The sequence below is a fragment of the Pelodiscus sinensis genome, chromosome 5, assembly GCF_052426305.1.
Source record: "Pelodiscus sinensis isolate ZL-2025 chromosome 5, ASM5242630v1, whole genome shotgun sequence".
Lineage (NCBI taxonomy): Eukaryota > Metazoa > Chordata > Testudines > Trionychidae > Pelodiscus > Pelodiscus sinensis.
Window position 1 is genome coordinate 73,575,647 of NC_143056.1, and position 23,297 is coordinate 73,598,943.

Consider the following 23,297-nt stretch of genomic DNA (forward strand, 5'->3'; position numbering starts at 1 on the left):
TTTCCAGCCCCACTACTGGTGCTCCCATCTTGCTGACATTATACTACGGAGCTATATGATGCTTAAAGATTAAACTTAAGTTCATTTCCTCACCCCCTTCCTTGCTGGCACTATTACCCTTCAGGTGAGAGCCTGAATACAAGTGTCTGGTGGGACAAATATATTATTTCTTTTTTGCTGGTAGTATTAATGTGAGAAGAGACATTGCTCTGTCCCCTGCAGTAATGCAGAGGTGGGAGGGGCAGAAGATCAAATCCTTACAGGTATTCTGATTTGAGGAAGAGGCAATAGCACAATGCTGGGGTCAGGAATTGTATTTGTTGTGAGATGAGGCTTGTAGCTTTTAATTAAAAAAAGAAAACCAAGCTCACCATTGCTGTGATGTTTGAAAAGTTCTTTATTGCTTGCTGAGATGTGCAGCAGTCTGTTCTTATGAGTTCACTAAGAACTTGTGCTTTTTGTGGGAGACTGATGGATGGTTGCTAGTAGCTCTTACTGACTCTCTGCAGCTGTCTCAGCAACCACATTCTTGTGAAATCTCTCCAGGACTTGGACCTGCCTGGAGCGAACAAGGATGTGGGGACGGATCCTGGCAATGGCGTCTACTGCTTCCTGTGGGGTCCAGTGGTATAACTGGAAAGGCATAAACCCTAAATGAAAATCTATCATGTCTGTCTAAAGATCAACACAGGCTTCTGGAGGGGCTAGCTTTCTTCCAGACACTAAAGTTTAGGTGGTTAAGGGAAGTGGATCACTTTATCCCGGTTGGTTCTGAACACTATCTGCTGCCTATCTCCTTGAGACACCCAGCTCTCAATGGGAGACTCCTGAGGGGGTGGCAAATGTATACCTGAAGCGCCATGTCTCACCAAATTATCATGCTTTTGTGGACAGCTTCTCCTGCCCTGGACAGACACAGCAGCTTTATTTAACCTGATATGCTTTCCTAGTTCAGGTGAAAGAGACTCTGCTCTTGCTTCCCTCCACTGCTCAAGCAAATGCTAATGAATGCAGTAGGGTTCCACAGCTGTACTCACATTTTTATATTAGTTTATTCTGTTATTAACCTGTGTCCATTTGTGGGAACTTCATCTTTATTCTGTCTTGTTTAAATTCTTACCCTTGATGCTGCATTAAATTTTGCATTTAAGAAGCAGTAAAACTGTGCAATGTCTAGTTAGTCTAAGCCAGTGGTTTTCAAACTATGGTCTCAGTGCACTACTGGGCTGTGGAATGTCAGGCACCCTTGGTCTCATTGCTGCAGGGTGATCAGTGACTTGTGGGATGTTAAGGAAGGGCACCTGCCTGTCCTTTCACTGCAGACTGAGCTGCACTCCAGAAGTGGGCAGCAGCAGGCCTGGCTCCTGGGTGGGGGCGGGAGAGCCCACAGGGCTCTGTGCACTGCCCCTGTCCTGAGCACTAGCTCTGCACTCCCAATGGCTGGGAACTTGTTGCTGACTGTTTCTGGAATGAAGCATGGTCTGTGGTGGCAGGAGGGGCTAGAAGCCTGCCTTAACACCACCGCTGACCTAAAGCCACTTGAGGTAAAACCCTCCTGTCCCAGCCCTGACCCCACCCCCAAAGCCAGAGCCCCCTCATATATCCCAGAGCTCTCATCCTCAGCCCCATCCTGGAGCCCTCACTCTAGTCAAATTATTTTGGGTTGTGAGCATCAGCAATTTTCCTTCAACTGAGTCCTGAGAAAGTTTGAAAACCACTGGTCTAAGCCTCCTGTCAGAGTCCTTACAAGGTCCTTTTCTTGACCACTGGCAACTCTACTTCTCTTGAAGTGGGTAGCTGCTCTATCACAGTCATTGCCCATGAGAAGGGCTGAGGGAAGCAGAGCCAGTCAGGATTTATTACAGCAAGGAGTACTGACTAACCCCTGTGCCTAGCAATCACAGAATCAGTCACAATACTCTAAGCAAACTAAATGTGACAGTTGCCTCATGCATTTAATTGCAGTCCATTTGCACATGAAGCCAAGAAACTCCACCGATTCAGCTTCCTTGCAAACAGCTGAGCAACCAGAGGAATAACTGTACAGGAGACTGCCAGGCAAACTAGACTACTTATAATGGGAACTGCCTTGTGACAAACACTAGCACCTCACTTCCAGCAAGCAGTGATCTGTCCGTGTCCGGAGAGCAGATGAAACAGTGAACCCTAGAAGACCTATTCCCACAGTAGTATCAATGTGTACAGAGATTAGAGCTAGACTATCAAAGGTATCCTGTGTTCCAGTTCATCAAGCAGTTTTACTTGTTCACTGTACCTCCCCCACAACATGAGTAGAGGAGTATCTGGGAAATAGCTCATCCCCAGTGAGTCTGGAGTGTAGCCACATTCTCTGTTTCCTCTCCTCAAGTTGCCATGCAGCCTAGTTTCAGTACAACTGGAACATCTTAAATATATCTTTTAAAATTAGTTTTTGAAGCACCTGATACTGACCAGACTCCTTGTTGCCCACACATCAGCAGCTTCCCCTGTCATGCATTGAGTTGAATTTACTGAATGGAAGCAACTTGTAGAAGAGATGGCCCCTTATCTTATCAACAGTTTGTCTATCCAGAGAGCCTGGCTCTAAATGTGTCCCCTTTCAGTACAGAAGTCTAACCTGAATTAAATATGCTGCCACCATGGTGGCACTGCGGGAGCGTCCTGCCTTGCAATGCACATAGACACTATTTCCACTATCCCGATGCTTCAGTACAAATTCAACACCTCTCTGCAGGTTTTCCAGTGTGGGAACTCCAACCAGGTCCACGGTGCTGAGACGCAGCTGCTCTACTCCCATTGCCTCCCACTCCTGTAATGAACACAAAGACTGAATTAGTCACCAGGCTTTGGGTGGAAGAGAGGATAGGTCCTATCAGAACACCATGGAGATATAGCAGCAGTGCAAAGGAATAGAGGTCAGTGAGAGAAAACAAGACAAGAACAAATCAGACATAATAGAAGTGAGAGAAAAATCTTGACCCTTTGATAACCATGACAGAGGATCATGCGGGAGTTTTCCTGGTGAAAGAGAAAAGACTTAAGTGACTATTAGGAGGAGCGTGCTTGAGTGTGTTGTGTGCTTGCTTCATTAAAGAGTTGAATGGGTGTGCTCTGTTGTAGGGGCTAGGTGCTGAGCTAAATAGCCTGCTAGGCTACGCTGAGAGCTTACTCAGGAGGCTCTAGCCTGCTATATATAGATTCTTAACTCCCTAAGTATCCTTTGACAAGGAGGTGAGGCAGGAGATCAGGGGTTTAAAAGCCAGCCAAAGGAGTTAGCGAAGAGAGCACTGAGAACTAGAGGGCTACGTCTACACTGGCATGATCTTGCGCAAGAACTCTTTTGCGGAAGAGTTCTTGTGCAAAAACTTCCAGAAGAGTGCGTCTACACTGGCATGTGGCCTTTGCGCAAGAGATGTGCTTTTGCGCAAGAACATCCCTGCCACTGTAGACGCTCTCTTGTGCAAGAAAGCTCTGATGGCCATTTTAACCATTGGGCTTTCTTGCACAAGAAATTCATGTTGCCTGTCTGCATTGGCCTCTTGCACAAGAACAGTTGCGCAAGAGGGATTATTCCTGAGCAGGAGCATCAGAGTTCTTGCACAAGAAGCACTGATTTCATACATTAGAACATCAGTTTACATGCGCAAGAACTCACGGCCAGTGTAGATAGGCAGCAAGTTTTTGCACGAAAGCGGCCGCTTTTGCACAAGATCGCACCAATGTAGACACAGCCGAGGAGTTTAGAGAGCAAAAATCATGAAGACAGAAGTCTATCAGCAGAATGAGGACCATCCAATTTACACCTCCACACAAGGCACGTACAATAATATATATGCATGCAGTGCAAACTACTCATGGTCCTCAGACACAGTACAAGCTCTCAAGGCCAGAGTGGCTGAACTTGGGAGGGAAGGAAGACAGTATGTAGATGAGATATTCCAAGACACAACAGAATGGATCCATCCCCACTCTGAAAACCTTTACATTATTGAGGAGGAGGATGAAAGTCTCGGCAGGAAAACATCAAGGTAGAGCAGAGGGAAACAATCCCATAGCTGGCCCTAGGAATGTGAACGGATAATGGGTGATGCTTACCAGGTACCAGTTAACTGACACCTGTGAGCAGCCCTGTGGGCAGAGAGCTGCTTCAGCCCCCCAAGTGGGAAGGTAGGAGCTGGCCATCCCATGTGTGCTGGGGGACTAAAAGCAGGAGCTTGTCCCCACACGGGTGGGGCTGCAGGCTCCTGCTTCTAGCTTCCCTATGAGGGCAGGGCTGGGAGCAGTAGTCCCACATGGGGAGGAGGTGAGATCCTGCTTAATGGATTAACTGGATAAAGCTTAGTTTTAATGGGTTAACTGATTAACTAGGATTATACATCCCTAGTTAGGACCCTCCTAACACCATGATGTCATGGTGTTGCCATTCATCTGAAGAATTGGATTGTGCCCACGAAAGCTCCTGTTATCATCTACATGTTTTGTTACTCTCTAAGGTGCTGCAAGATTATTTGTTGTTTTAAATTTTTTTCCAGTTACAGACTAACACGGCTACCCCTCTGAAGTTAGGGAAGCAATGCTACCTCTGAAAAATTGTTAATGAAATGTCAAATAAATATGCCTCAAATTCTGTCTCCTCCAATGTTGTTCCTCTCTTTCTCTTCATTACCATTTTTTCTCATTATTGAGATAAATTGAATGCTGACCGTCTGCTTCTGGGGGGGGAAAACAAATCTTAATTCACTCTAAAAGGACAGAGTTATGGTGCTATATATTCTGGAATTTACTGAAGCAAGAGATTACAGTAGTGGAATGTACAAAACTGTTTCCTACAGTATTAAACATATATATCCAGTAACTCTATAAGAGATCATGTTACAGGACTTTTAAGTCACTCATTATTTAGGGTAGTAACAAGTTCCAGCAAGACAGGGCAGGAAAAAATTTCCTTTGTGGTACAGTGTGACACAAATATATGTTGAGGGTAGCCTTATTCCCTTCCTCAGATGCATCTGATGTTGGCTGCTGCCTGGTAAGAAAGCAGATCAAACAGTCCTTAACTCGCATTTCCATTTGTACAGCAGGAACTTCTCTGCTTATTTCATATTTGCCATTATGTTACTGCAGCGTGTTCAACTTCAACATTAGTCACTTTCAGTGTCTGGTGTTATAAAACTGATGTTGCTTGCTATTGTCAGAAATAATCGGCCTTAACTGTATTTCAGAAGTTCCCTGGAACTTCAATAATGTTGCAGTTTTTGATACCTCCAGGCATTAGAAAGCACAAAAAGAGCCTCTCACCGATAGTTTCAAATCTGGACCAGGTCACTAGTGGACAAAGTCTATTAAAGTCCACCCACCAGAGAAGAACAGAACTCAATAGTTAGAAATGTCCACAATAGTTTGAAATTTGATCTTCACCTTAATAAATAGTATGGATGATTAAACTATCTTCTTTAACAGAAGATGCATGGACTGTGTATTGTCCAGCTCCAAGCACATTTACTGAACACCCTAATAAATGATGGACAGTTGAGTGGATCTTAATCCCATTTCTTTTGGACAGGTGTCACCACTACAGTAGATCAGTGGTCCCCAATGCGGTGCCCGCGGGCGCAATGGCACCCGCCGGGGCATTTGTGCGTGCCCACCTAGTGACCAAGGCCAGCCCAAGCCATTCTTGCGCTCCAGGCCCTGGGCGCCCAGGGCATGTGCATCCCCCGCCCCGGGTGCGCGGCACATGTGTGGTGCCACCCCCAGGTGCGTGGCCCCAGGCGCATGTGCGGTACTGCCCCCAGGCACATGGTGCATGCACGGCCCCATCCCCGGGTGCCTGGCAGCCCCAAAAGGTTGGGGACCACTGCAGTAGATGCTAACTGACCTGGTTCTAGGTATTGTCAGAAAGTGCACAAAAGTAAACAGGCCATGAGACCAAACAGTTATTTAACTTCTGGAAATTTCTTCAGGACAACCAGTGGAATTGGAAACTTATGCTGACAATGTACATGCTGCACCGCCTCAGTAGATTTATACTAGATGTGTCTCTTCTCAGCACTAAATACATTTATTGTTCCTGTGTTGAATAAAGGGCTGCTTGGCTGAATATGCCATTTCCACAAACTCCCTCCCTCCCCCAAGCAAACAGTTTAGTATATACCATTTAGCTCTGTTCAACTAGAAATCATTTTAGGACGCTCAAACTTTGCACAGCCACCAAGTTCAGAAAAGGGGGACTAGAGCAGTGATCGCATTTCTCTTCAAGGGAGAAACAGCTCTGCCTAGGCTGAAAGGTAGCAGACTTTTAACGGCCCAGGCCATTCTGCCCAGGGAGAGGGAAATTCTCCACCTAGCTGGCAGGGCCGAAGAGTTCAGGGGCCCGTGACAGCCGCAGCCCGTTTGGAGGAGGGGGGAGGGAGGCGGTTCCCCACCCAGGCGCTCACGCCGCCCTGCGACCCCGAGGAGCAAAGGGCCTCGCAGGTGTGGGGCTGGCCCAGGCCCCGGCTCACCTGGGGGGAGCAGCAGAGGAAGCGGGTCTCGTACTCCTCGTTCATGGTGAGCACCCCGCGCACGTTCTCCTCTTCCACCAGCTGCTGGGGGAGACAGAGTCAGAGCCGGCCGGGCGCGGGCAGGCGGGTTAGAGTCCCCGCCACCTCCCGACCTGACCCCCGCCCCGTTACCCTGCGGCTCCGTCCCCGCAGCGGCAGCGCCCCCAGCAGCACGGCCGGGTCGATGCGGTGGAACCAAGGCCGCTGGGAGCCGGGCAGCCGCTCGCGCACCAGGGTGTAGAGCAGCGTCGGGTAGAAGACGAGCCGGGCCGCCCCGGAGCCCAGCGCAACCGCCACCCCCATCCTCGCGGCCGCAAGGGGGCCGGCCGGGTTTGCTCGGCGGCGATGGAGAGAGGGGGGCGAGCCTACTGTGCTGGGGGCGGGGGAGCGAGGGCACGCGGACGGGCTCACTGAGAACACTGGTGGGGGCGGGCGAACTCACTAGGCGGAAGGGGCCTTGGAGCTTGCGTCTTCTCCTGTCTCGCTGCCCCCCGAGCCCGCCATGGTCCCTCCCGGAAGCGCCGCCATCTTGCGAAGCCGGCCTGAGGCGGAGGGAGCGGAGAGCGGTGCGGACAGATCCGCGGGACAGGTGAGGGCGGCGGCGGCTGCTGCCCGGGCCGGGCAGGGACCGCGCGGAGCCAACGGTGAGACCCGCCCATCCTGGCTAACGGGGCTGGCCTAGCCCTTCTTGGAGTCCCCGGCTAGGGGGTCATCCCGTGCCCGGGCCTCTCTGATCCCCTCCCCGTAAGGAGCCTTCTGCTCTGCTGGCCCCGGCCTGGTGCTTTCCCCGCTCTGCCTCATGCTCGCCCTGCTGAAAGGGCCCTTGGCGGCAGCAGGGAGCAGCCCCCGCTTGCCTGCTGTCCCGGAGTCCTGCTCTGCCGCGACCCAGGGGCTGCCCGGAGCCAGTGCCGGTGGCTGGAGCTAGTTGACAACGTCTCGCGGGCCCTCAGGTCTCCCGAGAACCCCTATTTGTGTAGCGGGCTAGGGCTGATCTCCCTAGAAGTGTCATCGGGGCGTGTGAGCCCGCTGTGCCGCGCGTATGCCCTGCCTGGGGCTGATTGTGCTAATTGGAGCAGGGTCAGTAGTCTAATTTCCCGTCCGGGGGGAAGAGGGCACTTTGCATGATGAGTTGTGATGTTTCTGGCCACGAGATGAGCAACACCTTCCCTGTTCGTGCTCTCGCCACCTTTTATGAGAACTTTCCCTTGAAAGTGTTGAAAGGAAACAGGATCTCCGTCCTATTACAGTTTTGGGACTGACTCCCTTTAACTTCTTTACAGTTTCTAGCTGTTATCAAACATATATCTCTTTTGCAGTCCACTTTTCATATCAGTCAGCTCTTAAGTCTCTTGGATTGGTGAAGGGTTATGGGACATTGGATGAAATGTTATATCCAGATTATTTGCAAGGGTGGATGAATGGGAAGGGAGTAAGAAGATGAGAAGAAGGGAGTAAATTACATAATAGAGCCCTCTTTGACATAAATAAGTGGAAAGTGGAGAGAGGTAATACAAGGGGGAAAGAAAACAGCATATATCTTTCTTTCTCTAAAGATGTGGAGGAGAGAAGGAAGAGGAAATAAGTGATAATAGGAAAGAAAATATAGAACCAGTATGAGAAGAGAAAATAGGGTGTAACAGGAGTCTGTTGGGACCATTCTGTTGTCCTCTGCAGAGCTGTTTCAAGACCCAAATCTTGAGCACCCAGCAGTGGTGCTGTTGCAGAACTGGCTGTGTTGGGTATTATGAGAGCCTTGTATCTTAATGGGTCAGTTGTTTGAAGCAGTTGTGTGTACTCACCTATTGGTTGCCTCTTGACTATCCTGCATTTGAATTTGCCTGGGAGGGTTGCCAACATAGAACTCCATTGAAGTCAAAGGGGATCTATTCTCTCATAGTGAGGACACAGACTTTTGACTTCGCAAAATCAGGTGACCAGACATCAACCATAATAGATTCGGACTTATCTTATGGTGTAGATGTGACTTCAGGTAACTGGATTGTGCCTAGATGGATCCCATTGCAGCATCTAGTCATTAGAATCTAGATAGTTAACAATTTATTAGATAAAGGGTTTCAAGTCATAGCATAAATAAACCTTGATCCTAACCTACATGAGGCAGAGCACTTAAAACTATTGCTAGTACTAGTGGTAAAAAATTGTATGAATTTTGTTGAGTATCATTCATCTCCAGTGATCTCTCAGTTATAGATGGCATTTTATTTTGTGGCACAAGTAAGTTACAGCAACACTACAGAGCTTATGCTGGTATAGACAGCCTACATCAAAGAAGTTCTATCAGTGTAGGATACCACCTCCCTGAACAACATTAGCTACCTTGATTGAAGCTCTTTTTCCCAGGGCAGGGGGGAAGGAGGAGCAAGTTTGTCAGCATGGCTGTGATGGTCAGGGGCGTGGTTTTGTTTTCACACTCTGACACAGCTACAACTTTTACATGTAGATCAAGCGTTAATTATACACTTAAATCTATACAACTGGAACTATTTACATGCATAACTGTCTGCAGGATCAGGGATTTACATGTTTTTGAATTTCTGAGAAAGCAGGAGCTGTAACTGTTGTTGAAAGAAACATCTGAATATTTTTGTTAAAGATAATACCAGTCAGTCACTTTGAAAATAACCAGTAATAATAAAAACTGTTAAAAGCTCAGATTTACATTTTGAAATTGATTACTTTTAAAGTGCTTGTAAAAGTATAGTACTTGCCTTTCAGTACTGTACAGACCTTTCCTTTCCCATGTTTTCATTGTAAACTACAGTTTGTCACTATGGTGCTTTCTTATTAATTATTTTGTTACTCTAAGACACACTTGTTTAGCGGCAACAATTGGAATATCTTTTACATTGTGATGGAGTTTTCCTTTAACTCTCTGTTTCTTTTGTCATAGATGCTGCTGAATGTGGCCATTTTGAAACAGCTAGTATCAGACTGGATATAGGGGGAAGGAGCAAATCTCTTAGCCATAAAATAATCATGGACTCTTGAATTTTTAGAGTGAATCCGTAATTATTGCTTTTCCTCCCACTCTTCTACAGAGCCTTAACTTTCCGTTAGCAATGGTCCTCTTTTTAGCAATGCTTATTCTGTTAAATCAGCTTTACAGAAAACTTTCTCCAGCTAGTACTAACAGCAGTAAGCTTGAGGGTCTTGCTCCTTCCTATTGTTTACTTCATTAAGTTGTGAACATCAATACCCAGATGACATTAAAAAAGCCCTTTCCAAAATCCATATCCACACCTAACAGCTATGAGTCATGTGAACCTGTCCATACTCTAAAGCTTTTAACTATGATTTTGTAACCAGTGAGAAGTATAGTAACTTTAGCTAGTTATCAGTAACATTGTTCAATTTGTGTTCATAAAGCAGCTTTTCCGCCGTCGTAGTTATTTGGGCATCCATACCTTCCATTTTGCCTTACTATTGTTTTCAATGTATTCTGGGAAAACCTGGGTAGATATCTCATAGCTAGAGGACATAGACCTAGAATAACGAAAGCGGCAATAAATGGAATGCTTACCCAGGTTCTGTACTTTTGGGGTTATAAAGATGAGATACTGACAGTGATTGAGATACTGGAAAAAAAAGGTGCCTGAGCAAACTGATGAATAGCAGCAAGTCACCAGAATTAGAGGCTGTACATCCAAGAATTCAGGAGGAACTTAATGAACTGCCAACAAAAATCTGCCATTTCTCATTAAAATTAACTGTTATACAAAAAAGCTGTTAGGTAACACATATTTAGAAAAGTTGCTACGGGTGATTCAAGAAATTATGAAATAATAAACCTTATTTTGATAGCATGTAAATTGATAGGAATTTATATTTAAAAAATAGAATTGAAATGTATAGCTGGCTGATACTAACCAGCACAGCTTCTGCAAAGGAAAATCATATGCTATTAGTCTGTTGGAATTTTTTAATGCGTTGATATTGTGAATAAAGGAGAATGAAAATTTAAATCAATATGGCTTTGATAAAGTCCCTTAGAAAAGGCTGTTATAGAAGCTAAGTAGTCATGGGGTGAGACACAAAATATAGTAATGTATTATAAACTGGCTGTGGACCTAAAAAGTAAGAATAATTTACTTAGTTCTTACCATGAAGGAAGATTAATGGGTCTCAAGGAAATATTTTTTAGAGTGTAATTCATTTGTGGAAATGAGTGCAACAGGATGCAAGAGTATAGAGGTCGAGAGTTTCGCAAGATGCTGAAAAAAGTGTTTATATGGATAATGGTAACATCCACAGTTACTTTCATTCAGTCTACTATATGAGAGTCTGTCTGTCTCTCTGTTTGTCTGTACGTTCAAGAACTCCTACTAAATAGTGAGAGCTAGGACCACTAAGTTTGGTGTACAGCTTCCTCTTACTATAACTTAAAGCAACATAAGGGTTTGGTTGTGCTAGGAAAAGGGCTTTGCTTGGAATGGGATTGCTTCTCATGCAGCCATGCCAAAAAGAGACACAATCACCAGGCAAGTACAAATTTCTTTGCACACATACATCCAGTTCCCTGCCCAGAAATCCTACTTACTTCCCAACCCTGACTCCTACTCCTCCCAAATTCATGCCCTGGGACTAGTGTTCCCTCTCTTTTTTTTTCATCTGTGAGCAGAATAAATGTTGTTATATGCACCAAGGAAAGTGGATGCGCACCACCAATACAAACACATGCTGTCAGCTTTGGGAGGCTGTGGGTGTTCTCCTAATTAGCTGGGCACCACCTGAATCTCTCTTGAGTACTCAGCTAACATGGAACACTATCTGGGACCCTACTTAAGGACCCAAGCAACACCAGGTACATGTGCTAGTAGGAAATAAAATAACAGAACGGAATGTAAGACTTCAGGGAATAAGATACCTCTTACAATGGTTAAGAAACTTCTCTGTAAAACATCAGGCTTAGGAGCTGAGACCGTTCCAATTATTCTAGAAAAGAGTGGTTTATAACCAAAGGCAGTCATTCAGTTCTCCATCCAGTTCTCTTCTTTATAAATATGACTGCTGCTGAAATAAGATGGGATGGATTAGTGTGTAGGTGATTGTCTCTGCCCGTTGGAAACTGTTGGCTTTAAAACACCTACAATAAGTGGTTTCTAGAGATGTCCAAAGTGCGTGTATACTAGTCGTTCTCACTTCTGATCTTCTAGATAGATTTGAATACCAAAGGAATAATTCAAACTGGAAACCTTCTGGCCAGTGGCCACCTATGGGAGACAGCATCTATGCCTATTGCCCTTTGATCTCTTTTGGGAGGAAAAGAAGGGAAGTGATCATATAGTTTATATGTAATTTAAGTCATTAAGGCATGAATTTGTCTAAATGAGGAACCATGTTATCTGGTAATATTTGTCCTTTTTTCCTTCCCCCTTCTCTCTGTCTTATCTATGAACCTGTGTCATGTTTAAATTGCAAATTGTTAGGCATTGTACAAACACAAAGCAGTAGGCACAGGCTACTATGTGTTTGTATAATGGCATCTCATTCTTGATTGCTCATTAAGTTCTGCTATAGTAAACATGATTAATAATAAGGATTTCAGAGAAAGGATGTGTTTTTTCTTTCTTGTTTTTCTGAAGCACAAAGCAGTTTTGGTTGCTCAATAATAATAAACTGTAGTGATACATGAACAAAGGGAAGATGATTAAAATGAATTAGAGAACTTTAAATAAGAATTTCCTAATTCTCATGGGTTTGATTCTTATCTATTACTTTGCAGTGAGAATTTCCTTTTGCATTGAATGTCAAAGTGCCTTCCTTTGGCTCACCTGACATTTGGTCATCTAGATAGGGTCTGTGTCTTCCAGAACTGTGGGATTTGCCACAACATTCATCCTTCAGTGCATAATTGTGCTTCCGATTTCAGGTTTTTAAAACTGTTGAGCAGATCCTCCACCACTAATATTAATGGGAGTTTTAGTGTTGATTTTAGTGGGAGCAGAATCAGAGTCTATAGTGTAGCTATTATGAAGAAAACCTTGAAAATGTGTCTAGAATTTAATTGATGCAGAGTCGTTCTCTGAAGTTTGTAGACAGTCTGAAGCAGTAGCAGTGTAAAAGATTATGAAATACTCTGTTCATCTTAATGGAGTGTTGCCTCTCAAGCTAAAAGAGGAGTTTAAATCTCAATGTTGTTTCTTATTTTATTGCTTATTGTTTAGAAAAATTTCCAGCTGATGTGCTTATCTCAGTTCCAGACTGGCTCCTGTGCCTCCTTTGGTGCTAAAAGTTTCAGCTGCTCCTCATTTATCTACCAGAACTTTGTACCTAATATCTTCTACAGCTCCAGTACAAAAATTTGCAGTATATTGAAAATGGAGTGTATGGGGCCTTGGATATAGAGTTAGATTGCTGCCAGTTGTCTGGCGTCCAGTGGTCCAGCACTCCCGATAGTCTGGCACCAAACGGAACCCGTAAGTGCTCTGGCCAGCCAAACAATTGGAGCTGCTGTGAGCCCCATGGGCACTTGCGGTTGGGAAGGGAGAAGAGGGAAAGGGGATTATACCTCTGTGACGGGTCTGCCGGGACCCGCACTGTGTCCGACCGGGGGGTGGGCTGGGAACAGCAGGGCGAGGGGCGAACACTTGCCGTTTTGCAGGAAGGCAGGGGAAGCCCCATGTAGCTGCAAGAGCTAAGTCTCTGAACTTGCCCCATTCCATCTGCGCTCAGTCCCGTGCCGCCACTGAGAGTTTCCGGGAGAGGAGCAGGCTCTCCACCCAGACTGTGGTAGTTATCGCTGAGCAGGGGGGTAACGGGCGGTGCTGTGGGACCAACCTGATGAGTGGCGGACTTGGGGAAGTGGCAGAGCAGAGCAACTGGGGTGCTGTTGGGTAGTAGGGAGGGGATCAGATGTCTAACTTTTTTTTAAATTCCAACCTGTGGGAAAGTTTGTATTAACTAGTTTAGTGAAGTACAAAATAAAGAGCCAGAGCAAAGGTATTGCTATAAAAAAAAATTGAAAACAGTCTGAGTAAGTGATTGGGCAGATGTTTCTGCAAGCAGCTGCACAGGCCAGGCCTTCACAGATTAAGACAGCAGCTCGGGATTGTGGATAAATTTTAGGATTTCTGAATATTAAGGTTTCCTCTCAGACTTGGTATTGTCTGGATTTTGTTGGATATTGGTACTGGAAATTTGCTTAACTGAAGTGGACTCTCAAATCTTACTTAAAGCAAAGTTCTTAGTATACCTTCCCCCTCCGCCCACAGAGCTTAATTCTTTTTCTTCTCCAGCATGGTTTAATGGTGAAAGGATGTATGAGAAGAAACTTGTGTCAGTAACGGCCCCTTTTAGCGACCATGTATGGATAAAGCTGTTGAACTCCCTGCTCCTCCCTCTGAGAAAGCTGAGCAGAATCTGTTCTGCTGAAGCTGTTCCACTTTCTGCTTTCTATATTTGTACAGCAACAGCACATTAACTAGCTAGGCAATATGGCTGGGCTTGTGCACGCTTGGCATTTGCAGATCAGAATTGTGAGCCACGGCTTGCAGTCTCTGGTCTTACCTCCACTCATCTGTCTGTGTGTCTTTGCATTTCTGGGGAGGACTATTTACCAAATGAAAGATGGTCTGTTGTGTTTTTTTTCTTGTAAGTTGCAATCCATAGAAGTTGTGAATCTAGGACTGGGAGTGGAGATGGGTATGCAGTTTCTTTGTGAGGGGGCGCAGAGGGCAGGTAATCAACTAGAACAGTAATGCTGCAAGTTCCAAAAGAAAGCTGCTCCTCTATGGGGGGCTTTGATGGTCCTGCCTGCCTTGGGAATTGGTATTAGACCTTTCCCCAGAAGTTTTGATCTCACTCTGACTGCCACTGACAGGGGAGGATGAAAAGCACGCAATTGCCCTGGGATCCAGTGATTCAAAAGGAACTGGGGCTCCCAGCTGCTGCTACCACAGGAGCGGCATCTGCCAGAGCACCACACTCCGGGTGGCTGTGAGGTCTCCCTGGGTGGGGGGCGTCAGTGCAGCTTGCTTTGGGTGGCGTAACTCTGCTTCCTCTGCCCAAGGATCTGCCTCTTCCGGGAGCGTGGCACTGCCTCACCCCCTGTGCCTTGCCCAGGGGCCTGGCAAGGCCATTGGCACCCTTGACTGCCCTCACAGAAAGGTAGATGTTGTATCTCACAAGCTGCATGCTTTCTGTGCCATTGTGAGTAAGGAGGTTAGACTCTGGCCTGCCTTTTTTGGGTTGAGGAGGTGAGAGGGGAGAGCAGATTGAAGGTAATGTTGGAGGTTGGAATTTCATGGAATATCTTATTAGGAAGAACTAGAAACTTAACTTTGTTCTCTCTGACTACACATTTATGTGAACCTCACACTAAGGCCCCATTTACACCACGGTCATTTTTGAAAATTGTTTTACCTTAAATACTTGCTCAGCTGAACTGGTATTACACATGTATAGCCTAGCATAGACAGGCTACCAGCTGCTGACACTGTTGTAAACACTGTGTTTAAAAGCCTTACTCTGAGCAGGGTTAATGAAATGAAAACAGTGGTGGCAATTGCATCCACTGTTAGCAGTAGGGCTAGTGACTAGTTGACTATCTGATAAGCATAAACTTATCGAACAGTCAACTAGTAATGCGACTAGTTGCTTCCCCTTCCCCCCCTTGCTTCCTCTATCAGAGAGAGGTAGCAAGGGGGGAGAGCAGAAGCCGGTGCTGTGTCTGTATGGGACAGGGGAGGTAGAGGCGCAGTGGGAAATGGTGTGAGCGGGGACTGAAGTAGTCTCCGCTTGCAGCTGGTTCTGCTCAATTCAGCTTTTGAAATGGACAAGAGCCCTGGCAAGGAGTGTGGGACCAGTGGGGGACTCTCCTGAGGGCATTGCGCTCCCTGCTGGGCTTCCTTTTGAAATGTACAAGAGCCCGAGGCATTGCAGGGAGCGCAAGGCTAGTGGGAGAGTCCCCCACTGGCCCTGCACTCCTTGCTAGGTCTCTGCTTTTGAACAGTAGCAAGAGCCTGGCAGGTGCTCTTGCAGCAAGAGCCCAGATGGTGTTCTGCATCGTCAAACTTAGAAGTGCTCTTATCGATTAATCGAATAGTCAGTGGAAATGCTATTTACTGTTTATTAGTTATTTTAAATTTAACATCCCTAATTAGCAGTGACATGATTTTTTGAAAATTTTTCCTCAGAATAGACATGGTTTATGGTCTTGATGCTGACCATTTACAGCTCCTAGTCAGTTCAAGTGGAGCTGATGGGGTTCTGCACCCTGGGTAACCAGGCCCAAAGTCTCTGGGATTTTGGCTACTAAAGATTGCTGCTGATTCATGTGTTTTAAATAAAATAAAAGGTGTTTGCTCATATCTTCCTTGAGTGCTCTATGGAACTGTTCTGAGTTCACTTCTTTCCTAGTGCTGCAGTATCTCCAGCATGTTTCAGATATCTGAAATGTTTGTAACTAGCTGAGTGAGACCTGTCATCTTCCAGAATAAGTGAATGGGTTTGGGAACTAAAGTCTCCACAGGCAGGACATATTTGGGATCAGGAGAGAAGAAATTGATGGATCTGTGTGACTGAGGGTCATCTCACTCTAGGACTATCTATTTAACAAGTGGCTTTATCTTGTGTGGCTGATTTCTGATCATTGTTGGTTGTGTAATGTAGACACATGCAGACAGTTGTTCCTCCTTCATCTGCCGATCCTGTGGCATTTGCAGCATATTTAGCTTCTGGAGTTTCGAATCCTCCTTGCAAGCCCATGCAGAGTACCAAATATATTACCACATCCTCTCAGAGCTCTCTGCTTCCTGTCCATTCTGTGTCCACCTACAGGCATACCTTCCTTCAGGTGCACCAGCAAGAACCGAGTAGTGGAGATTAAACTGGGACAAATCTTAATTTAAAATGCTAGTTAAAAGTAAAATCAGGACATTACTCTCGTCAGCTTGCTGGTCCCAGATACTTCATGATTACCCCACTTCTCCCTGGCCTTTGGAATGCTTCCCTGTACCCTACATGGCATTGAGAGAGTAGGAATAGGCAATATGATATGATTCTTGGAAAATATTCACTAGAGTATGGCAAAGAGCACTGACAGAATTCTCACTGACCAGTCCAGTTTTTGACAGGAATTACAATATCTGGGTATGTATGCTGGGGAAATTATATATGTTCATTTGGTGCACTGGAGACAATGAGCACGATACAGTCTGACCAGAGAATGATAGGAGAAAATTTGATGGAACCTCCTATCTTTCATACTGTTTATTAATGGCATACTATCAGAGGATAATGCTGCACAGAGCTACACTTCAACTTCCCTTTCTTGGAAAACTAATGCATTTTTCAGTGTAGTACAAGCTGCCCTGCTGCAGTAGTTTTATTTCTAATTTTTTTCTGGCTACTAGTTTCCTCCTAAAATTAAGGAACTTCTTTTTTCCCCTGCATATTGATAAAAAAGGTAACAGTAAACAGCAGTGTCTTGGATTAATGGGAAGTGTGTTGGGGTGTTGCAGAGATAGGAGTGAGCTCTAGTTTTATTAAATACTAGCACATTTATCTGGCATTGCTAGAGTCCTTAAGGAGGGGCCCAGGGTTGAGGGTGTGTGGGGGGGTGCAGGAGTCAGGAGTAGGGAGTGAGGAGTAGCTCTGAACAGGAGACTCGGGGGGAGGAGGGACTCATATGAGGAGGGAGAGAACGTCCCCTCCAATTTTTGCACCAGGGCTGCTTGCTTTTCCCCTTCCTGTCCCTGTCAGGGAGTGAGAGCAAAGTGTATAGCTTGTCTGCCCTTCCCCCCTGCATTTCCCAGTCAGAGTGAGGAATGTAGCAAGCTGTGGACTTTCCCCTCGCTGCCTAACAAAGGAGAACAGTGTCCCCATATGAATTGGGAGGGTGCTGGGTGGGAAGTTTCAGCACTCCTCCTGCTCTCACTAAAGGGTGCCTGGGGGGGTGGGAGGTTTGGGGTCGTGGCAGTTCTGGATGTGGTATGGGGGGTGCCCCTCCAAGCAGCTAGCCCCTTTCTTCTGCCTGGTGATTCTGTCTCTTTTTCTGTATGGTTTTATGAGAAGTAGTTCCATTCTTGGCACATCTCATTTTCCTGGCACAACTGAACCCTTATGTTTCTTTAAGTTATGATAAGAGGAAACTGTATACTGAATAATATTGCTGAAATAAAATTACAGATGACAAACTCCATAAAGGCAAAGGTAGATTAAATATGAGTATGAAAATAATGAGATTCAAGATGGAATGAACTAAAAAGGTATAGATTAGGCATGTAAAAAGTCATTAAAAAATGTAACGGTATAACTGCTAAAAATCCTAGTGGTTATATACACTGTGAGCCCGCAGTGAAGCCTCCGAGGGCTGCAACCCGTGCTCAGGGGGAGCCAGTGAGTAACCTGCAGTGGGCAGGCTGGGCCAGGGCTGCCACAGGCAGGGACTGTTGGAGCAGCTCTTGCCTTCAGTTGGCCCAGTGAGGCAGGGAGCTGCTGCAGCTCCTACCCGTTAACCATTTACATCCCTAGTATAGGCTGGCCAAGGATGATGTCCTTATTGTTTGCAGATTTTAAAGTGGAAGCCTAGGGACAATGAGGAATTGTCGAAGAAGTATTACTAGCAACTGTGGAAAAAAAATGAAAGTGTAACACTCTGACAGAGAGGTTTATTATAGTGTGTAATATTCCCTCTAGGACAATAGGGATCCTAGGGATCCTTGGGATGTTGTAAAACTAAACCGAGCAAATCCCAGGAGAATGGACTGTAGAGAATATAATTATGAACTCTGATACGCTTAGCTTATTTCTGCCTTTTTCTTTCCTACCCTCTTCAGTCTAACCTTTTATTGAGCATTAACCCCCCTCATTCTTTGGGATAAAGTCCCCCAAAATTTAATGTAAGGCATTGGGATTCAGGTGTGATCTCTGCAGTCTTACTTTGAATTTAACCCCCCCTTGAGGGGAATATGCAATGACAAACTGTCTTTTAAAAATGTATAATAAATTCAGTATCTGATTTGATGTGTAGTGTCTCTACCTTGGTAGCCGTGCTGACAGTACTGGGGGAAGAAGGTGAGTTCTTCTGCTGACATAGCGAAGAGAGAGGGGATTATGGCTTGTGCATCACTACACATGATTCTTGATGCCTTTTCTGTTCAGGAGACATGTTGTATGGAGACTCCTAGAATCCTACAAGAGGTTTAAGAGAATTTTGTAGCTGCTTAGGTTCCTCATTAAGATGTTCAGCCCATAGCTGTATTTATAGCACTTGTTTTGACCTGAAGTTTGTCCAATCTCTGTCTCTTATTAGCAGTGTAATACATTTAATACCATATTATACCCTGAAGGAAGAGTGAATGGAAAGGAGGAGAAAACTATGTGAGGAGTGACTGAAAACTTAAGCATGAAACTGCAAATGAGTGCTAAATGCTCATGCACTTTGCCAAGCACTAGAGATAGTCTCTGAACCACGACAGCAGTTGAATGCAAAGACACTGGGTCACTGCAGTAAACAGTCATTCCCATCCATGAAAGTCTTGAATCAGGTGACAGATTCAGATCCAGCACAGCAGGGAAATCTGGCAGGCCTGAGAGAATGTAAAACTGCCCTGGCACAGCTGTCAGTGAACATTAATCACTGCAGAAAAGCTTGACTAGAGGGGATGTTTGGCAGGACATGGGTGTTTTGTGTGGATGAAAGGCAGCTTAAATCAACAAAGACACAAAGATTTTTTTTCTACACACTCAGTAGAAGACTTTCTAGTGACTTGCTTGCCAAATCACATTTCTTCAAATAAGGTGAAATCCATATTGAGGGTGACACAAAAGCCAGGGTGTTTCTGGATGCAGTGTGTCACTTGTATGTGTTGCAACTTTCCACACCCCTAATCATTTTTTCCTCTGCTGATATCATAAAATTCTTCAGCCATTGGTCTTCTGTGTTTTGTACAATGCTTAGTACACTTTGGACATTATATAAATAAATAAATGTTGAATGATGGAAAATTATAGAAAAAAAACCTCCTCAGTTGAAGTGCTGAGGATGAAGTTTTTAATTACACAAAAGTCAAGAAATTCCAAAGTTATTTCCATAGCAACACCAGAGCTATGGTGCTGTCTAGTGGGCAGAAAAAATGCATAAAGAATCTGATTTGTCTTTGGAAGCAGTCTAAATCAGCATTTGCTCTTTTAAATTCAATATGAGTACAATTCTCTGCTAATGCAAATGAGTGAAACTCCATCCAAGTCAAAGAAGCTGCATCCATTTGCACCATCAAATGATACGATTTTATGCATTTTAAGGAAATCTATACCATTGGGGATGTTTTGCAGATATGGCAGAAGCATTCTCTGCAGTGTATTATCCATAGTGAGCATTCACCTAGTATGGCAGGTTAAGTAAATATAAAGAAACATGAGTGAAGAAGTCTTATTCGGTACCAAATCCTGTTGGCACTACTGTGATGTAAATATGTACTAAATTAAGATTTATATTGATTTAACTAAGCATATTTGGTCCTCTAACATATCTACTATATATTTTAGAGTGTTTGTGCGTCTATCTGTGTGTCTGTCCATCCGTCTGTGACTCGTTTGTTCAAGAACTCCTCCTAAACGGTAAGAGCTAGGACCATCAAATTTGGAATGCATCTTCCTCTTACTCTAATTTAAAGCAAGGTAAAGGTTGGTTGTGCCAGGCCAATGGGATATGCCTGGAATTCAATTGGCTCTCATAAAAGGGAGGGGTCTGGTAGGTGAAATAGTTATATTGTAGAATAACAACAGGGGAATAGCAAAAGGTCAGAGATAGAGACAGGGACAGGGACAGCTATAACCCATTGGACCAGCAGGGGACGGGTGGAGAAAGCAACAGCTATCAACTATATATATTTCAGAGAGTTTGTCTGCCTATGTGTGCATCACCCAGCTAGGGGATATGCACCACTCCCTTGTCTGTGCCCGCTGTAGCAGTCCTGGACAAGAGCTTCTTACCTGGCCCCAAGCTACTGTGGTGATAGAGGACTGGGATTGTCCTTGCTCCCTGGGCAGCCTGCTTACACAGAATGTTAAGACTGAGTCTCTAAAGGACATATGCTTTATCTGGCATGAAAAGAGACTTATTTGAAATCTCTAAGAAGTTATAATATGTCATGCAACATTTGTAAGCCCAGTAAGCTGCTTATTTCAGGCCTTACTAAAATTGAGTTGCATAACAATATACTTTAGGGCTTAATGGCTGCCATTTCTGAGTTAAAAACAAAAAAACCCTTCATGTTCTTAGGGTTGCCATGAGGGAGCTCTGACTTTTTGGACATAAATATTCTTTTTTTTAAAGTTTACTTCAATAAAAGAAGAGGGGTCAGGCTCAAACAAACATTTTATCTGATCTGAGCCACAAGTAGAAATTCCATAGTCAAGGGGTGTAATTTTTAATTAAAATGTTTATCACACTTTCTGATAAATTCTGTGTAATGATTCTCTTCTAAGTCCAGTAGAGAGCTATTTGTAATGTTAGTAAAAAGATAAGATTTGATGCACAAGTTTGGAATTATTTATTGAAACAAAGTTGAGGTTATTTTGAGGAACGGTTCCAGTTTTCAGTATCTTCAGGCTTTATTTTTTTGAACTCCTCAGACCCAGTGAAATTGTTCTTGTTTGTTATATTGATTTATATAGTTAGACCTTACTTTGGGGCCTGGATTCAGCTTGAAGAACAATATTTTATAAAAAGACTTGAACAAATTGGGAAGAATTTAGAAGAGCAACACATTTTAATGAATAACCTATGAGAAAAGGTTACAAGAACAGTGTGGAAAGGCTATGTTCAAACTGGGCAAAGGCGTGTGTTTTTAAAATGTGCTAATTAACACCTGTTTGTAGCAAGGACAATTTTGTGTTGTAATGAATTTAATTGGTGGTCAACCCTTCAGCCTCTCGAGAGAAATGCTCTAAATTCACAATATTTTCTCCCCATTCCCAATAAATTTAAACCTGAACAAAAGATTCTGATGATGTGCTTCCACTAAAACACGAGGTAGGCCTATCACAGATGCCTCTGAATCTTGTTGATGATGAGGCAGTTGTCCCTATGCCTGATCAAGTCTCCCTTTTAGGTAGAAGGGCAGACACCGTAACAGGAGAAATCCTGTGCCCTTAAGAAGAGAATCATGATCTCATCTCATTAAACACAAGTAAATGTGAATAGTACCATGATTTTTGTATGTTCTGTCTGCTTATTTACCAAAGGTATAAAATAATCCTTTTCCTTGCTATGCTATTGAGTCTGTATTTCAATACAGATTTTCTTCCATTTTACTATTTGGCATTAGCATTCTCATCTGAAAGTTCACGGGCATACTATACCACCTTCAAAGCTAAGAGAGTGTAATAAGGGACACCAAGATTGTCTGTAGTGCTGATTGCAGCTCTGCTTGTTCTATTTTGGGAACCCAGAAGACAAACTATCTGAATATCACTAGGAAACTACCATCCATGACAGTGAAGCAGTTCCTATTCCATACACCTGCATTTTGAGTTCTCTTTCACACACATTTCCATTTGTTCTCAACGGTTTTGAAAAGGTCCAAACATTTTCTGTAAAACATTTCTAAAAGGGGATAACGAGCACTTCATGATGATTTGTACTATTAGAAATTTATTTTACTATCCCCAGTCGTATGTCTGCCTAGAATGACTGCCATTAATTGATGATTTTTGCTTGTAGCTCTGGAGCACCCAGTGTATTTTTATTCTTGTCTTTTAGAGTGAAGACTGGAACTTCTAGAGGGAGGAGCATAGCTACAGGTATGAACCAAATACAGGTCTTGTCTCACTTGCTAATTGGACCTCTCTCTTAGATGCCTTTTTAGAGTAATGTTTCTATTGGTTTCAGTAAAGTGTGGCTACATCTATACCACCTCAATAAATAGATCCACCTTGGTTGGACTACTTGCGATGTTGATGGGAAAGTGTCTCCCATTGACTTATCTTTCTTTTCTTGTCTGGGGTAGAATACCAGGGTTGATCTACGGTCAATTTAGCAGGTCTTCACTAGACCTATTACTGACGGTGTATCAATCTCTACTCTGTTGATCCTGGCTGTAGAGTAGATGTAGCCTCAGTATTTATTTTTGCACACAAAGAACAGTGTTATTTGAATCTTAGCCTTTTGGCAATTTTCTATGTGTGTGTTGTGGTGGGGGCACGTACCACCAACTTTTTTAGGACTGTGAGTACCAAGCAAGCAGGAACCGTCTGCACAGCTTGGGGTTTAATGATCTTAAAGATAGGGATGTAAGCAAGTAGTTGACTTACCGATAAGCCTAGGCTTATTGGTTAATGTAGTCAACTACTCGCATTCCCCCTCCCCCTGCTGTCTCTGATACAGAGGCAGCAAGTGTGGGGAGCAGGAGGTGGTGTTGGGGGGAGCCAGCTTAAAAGCCGGTTCTCCCTCCCCCTCCCCCCCCAGCACTGTGTCTGTGGTGCCGCCTGCCTCCTCCCCCTGCTCCTACCCCCAGCAACCTCTGTCTGTGGGGAGCTGGTTTTTAAACTAGCTTCCCTTGTGGACCAGCTCCTGCCTGGCACTCTGTGCTGCTGCCTCTAATATATAGTAGAGGCAAAATTGTGGGATGGCAGGGGCTCTCCACAAATGGGGCCAGATTACACTGGCTGCCAGGTCTGCCCCTGGGACTATAGAATAGTTGACTAATTTCTAAAAATTCATGCAGTTGGTCAACTGTTCTGTCACCCGATAGCTAACATCCCTACTTAGAGAAGTGACTGACTAGTATG

General features: G+C 44.5%; 2 protein-coding genes across 8 annotated transcripts in view; one reads left to right on the forward strand and one right to left on the reverse strand.

The window, feature by feature from the left end:
* Positions 1–379: 379 nt before the first annotated feature.
* PTPMT1 (protein tyrosine phosphatase mitochondrial 1) lies at positions 380–6,957 on the reverse strand. Its single transcript, XM_006113430.5, has 4 exons — positions 6,675–6,957; positions 6,504–6,584; positions 2,618–2,809; positions 380–633 (listed from the first exon to the last, which is right to left on the reverse strand). The coding sequence occupies exons 1-4, from the start codon at positions 6,843–6,845 to the stop codon at positions 493–495; spliced, it is 585 nt and encodes a 194-aa protein (XP_006113492.1). The 5' UTR covers positions 6,846–6,957; the 3' UTR covers positions 380–492.
* Positions 6,958–6,992: 35 nt separating this feature from the next.
* Positions 6,993–23,297, forward strand: part of CELF1 (CUGBP Elav-like family member 1) — a 99,713-nt gene continuing 83,408 nt past the window's right edge. For 3 of the 7 annotated variants that reach the window (XM_006113419.5, XM_089778537.1, XM_006113424.5), the window contains exons 1-2: positions 6,993–7,131; positions 22,270–22,310. The gene's annotated coding sequence lies outside the window, so the exon portion shown is untranslated. Of the gene's footprint in view, positions 7,187–20,067; positions 20,124–22,269; positions 22,311–23,297 lie in introns of those variants that run through there. The other 4 variants (XM_006113425.5, XM_075927448.2, XM_006113427.5 and 1 more) reach the window with 4 other exon arrangements.

Coding starts and splice junctions, on each gene's coding strand:
- PTPMT1 (XM_006113430.5), bottom strand. CDS start 6,845: ATGGGGGTGGCGGTTGCGCTGGGCTCCGGGGCGGCCCGGCTCGTCTTC. Junction 6,585..6,674: donor TGCGGGGACGGAGCCGCAGG/GTAACGGGGCGG, acceptor CTCCCCCAGCAG/CTGGTGGAAGAGGAGAACGT. Junction 634..2,617: donor TGGCAGCATATTTAATTCAG/GTTAGACTTCTG, acceptor ATGCCTTTCCAG/TTATACCACTGGACCCCACA.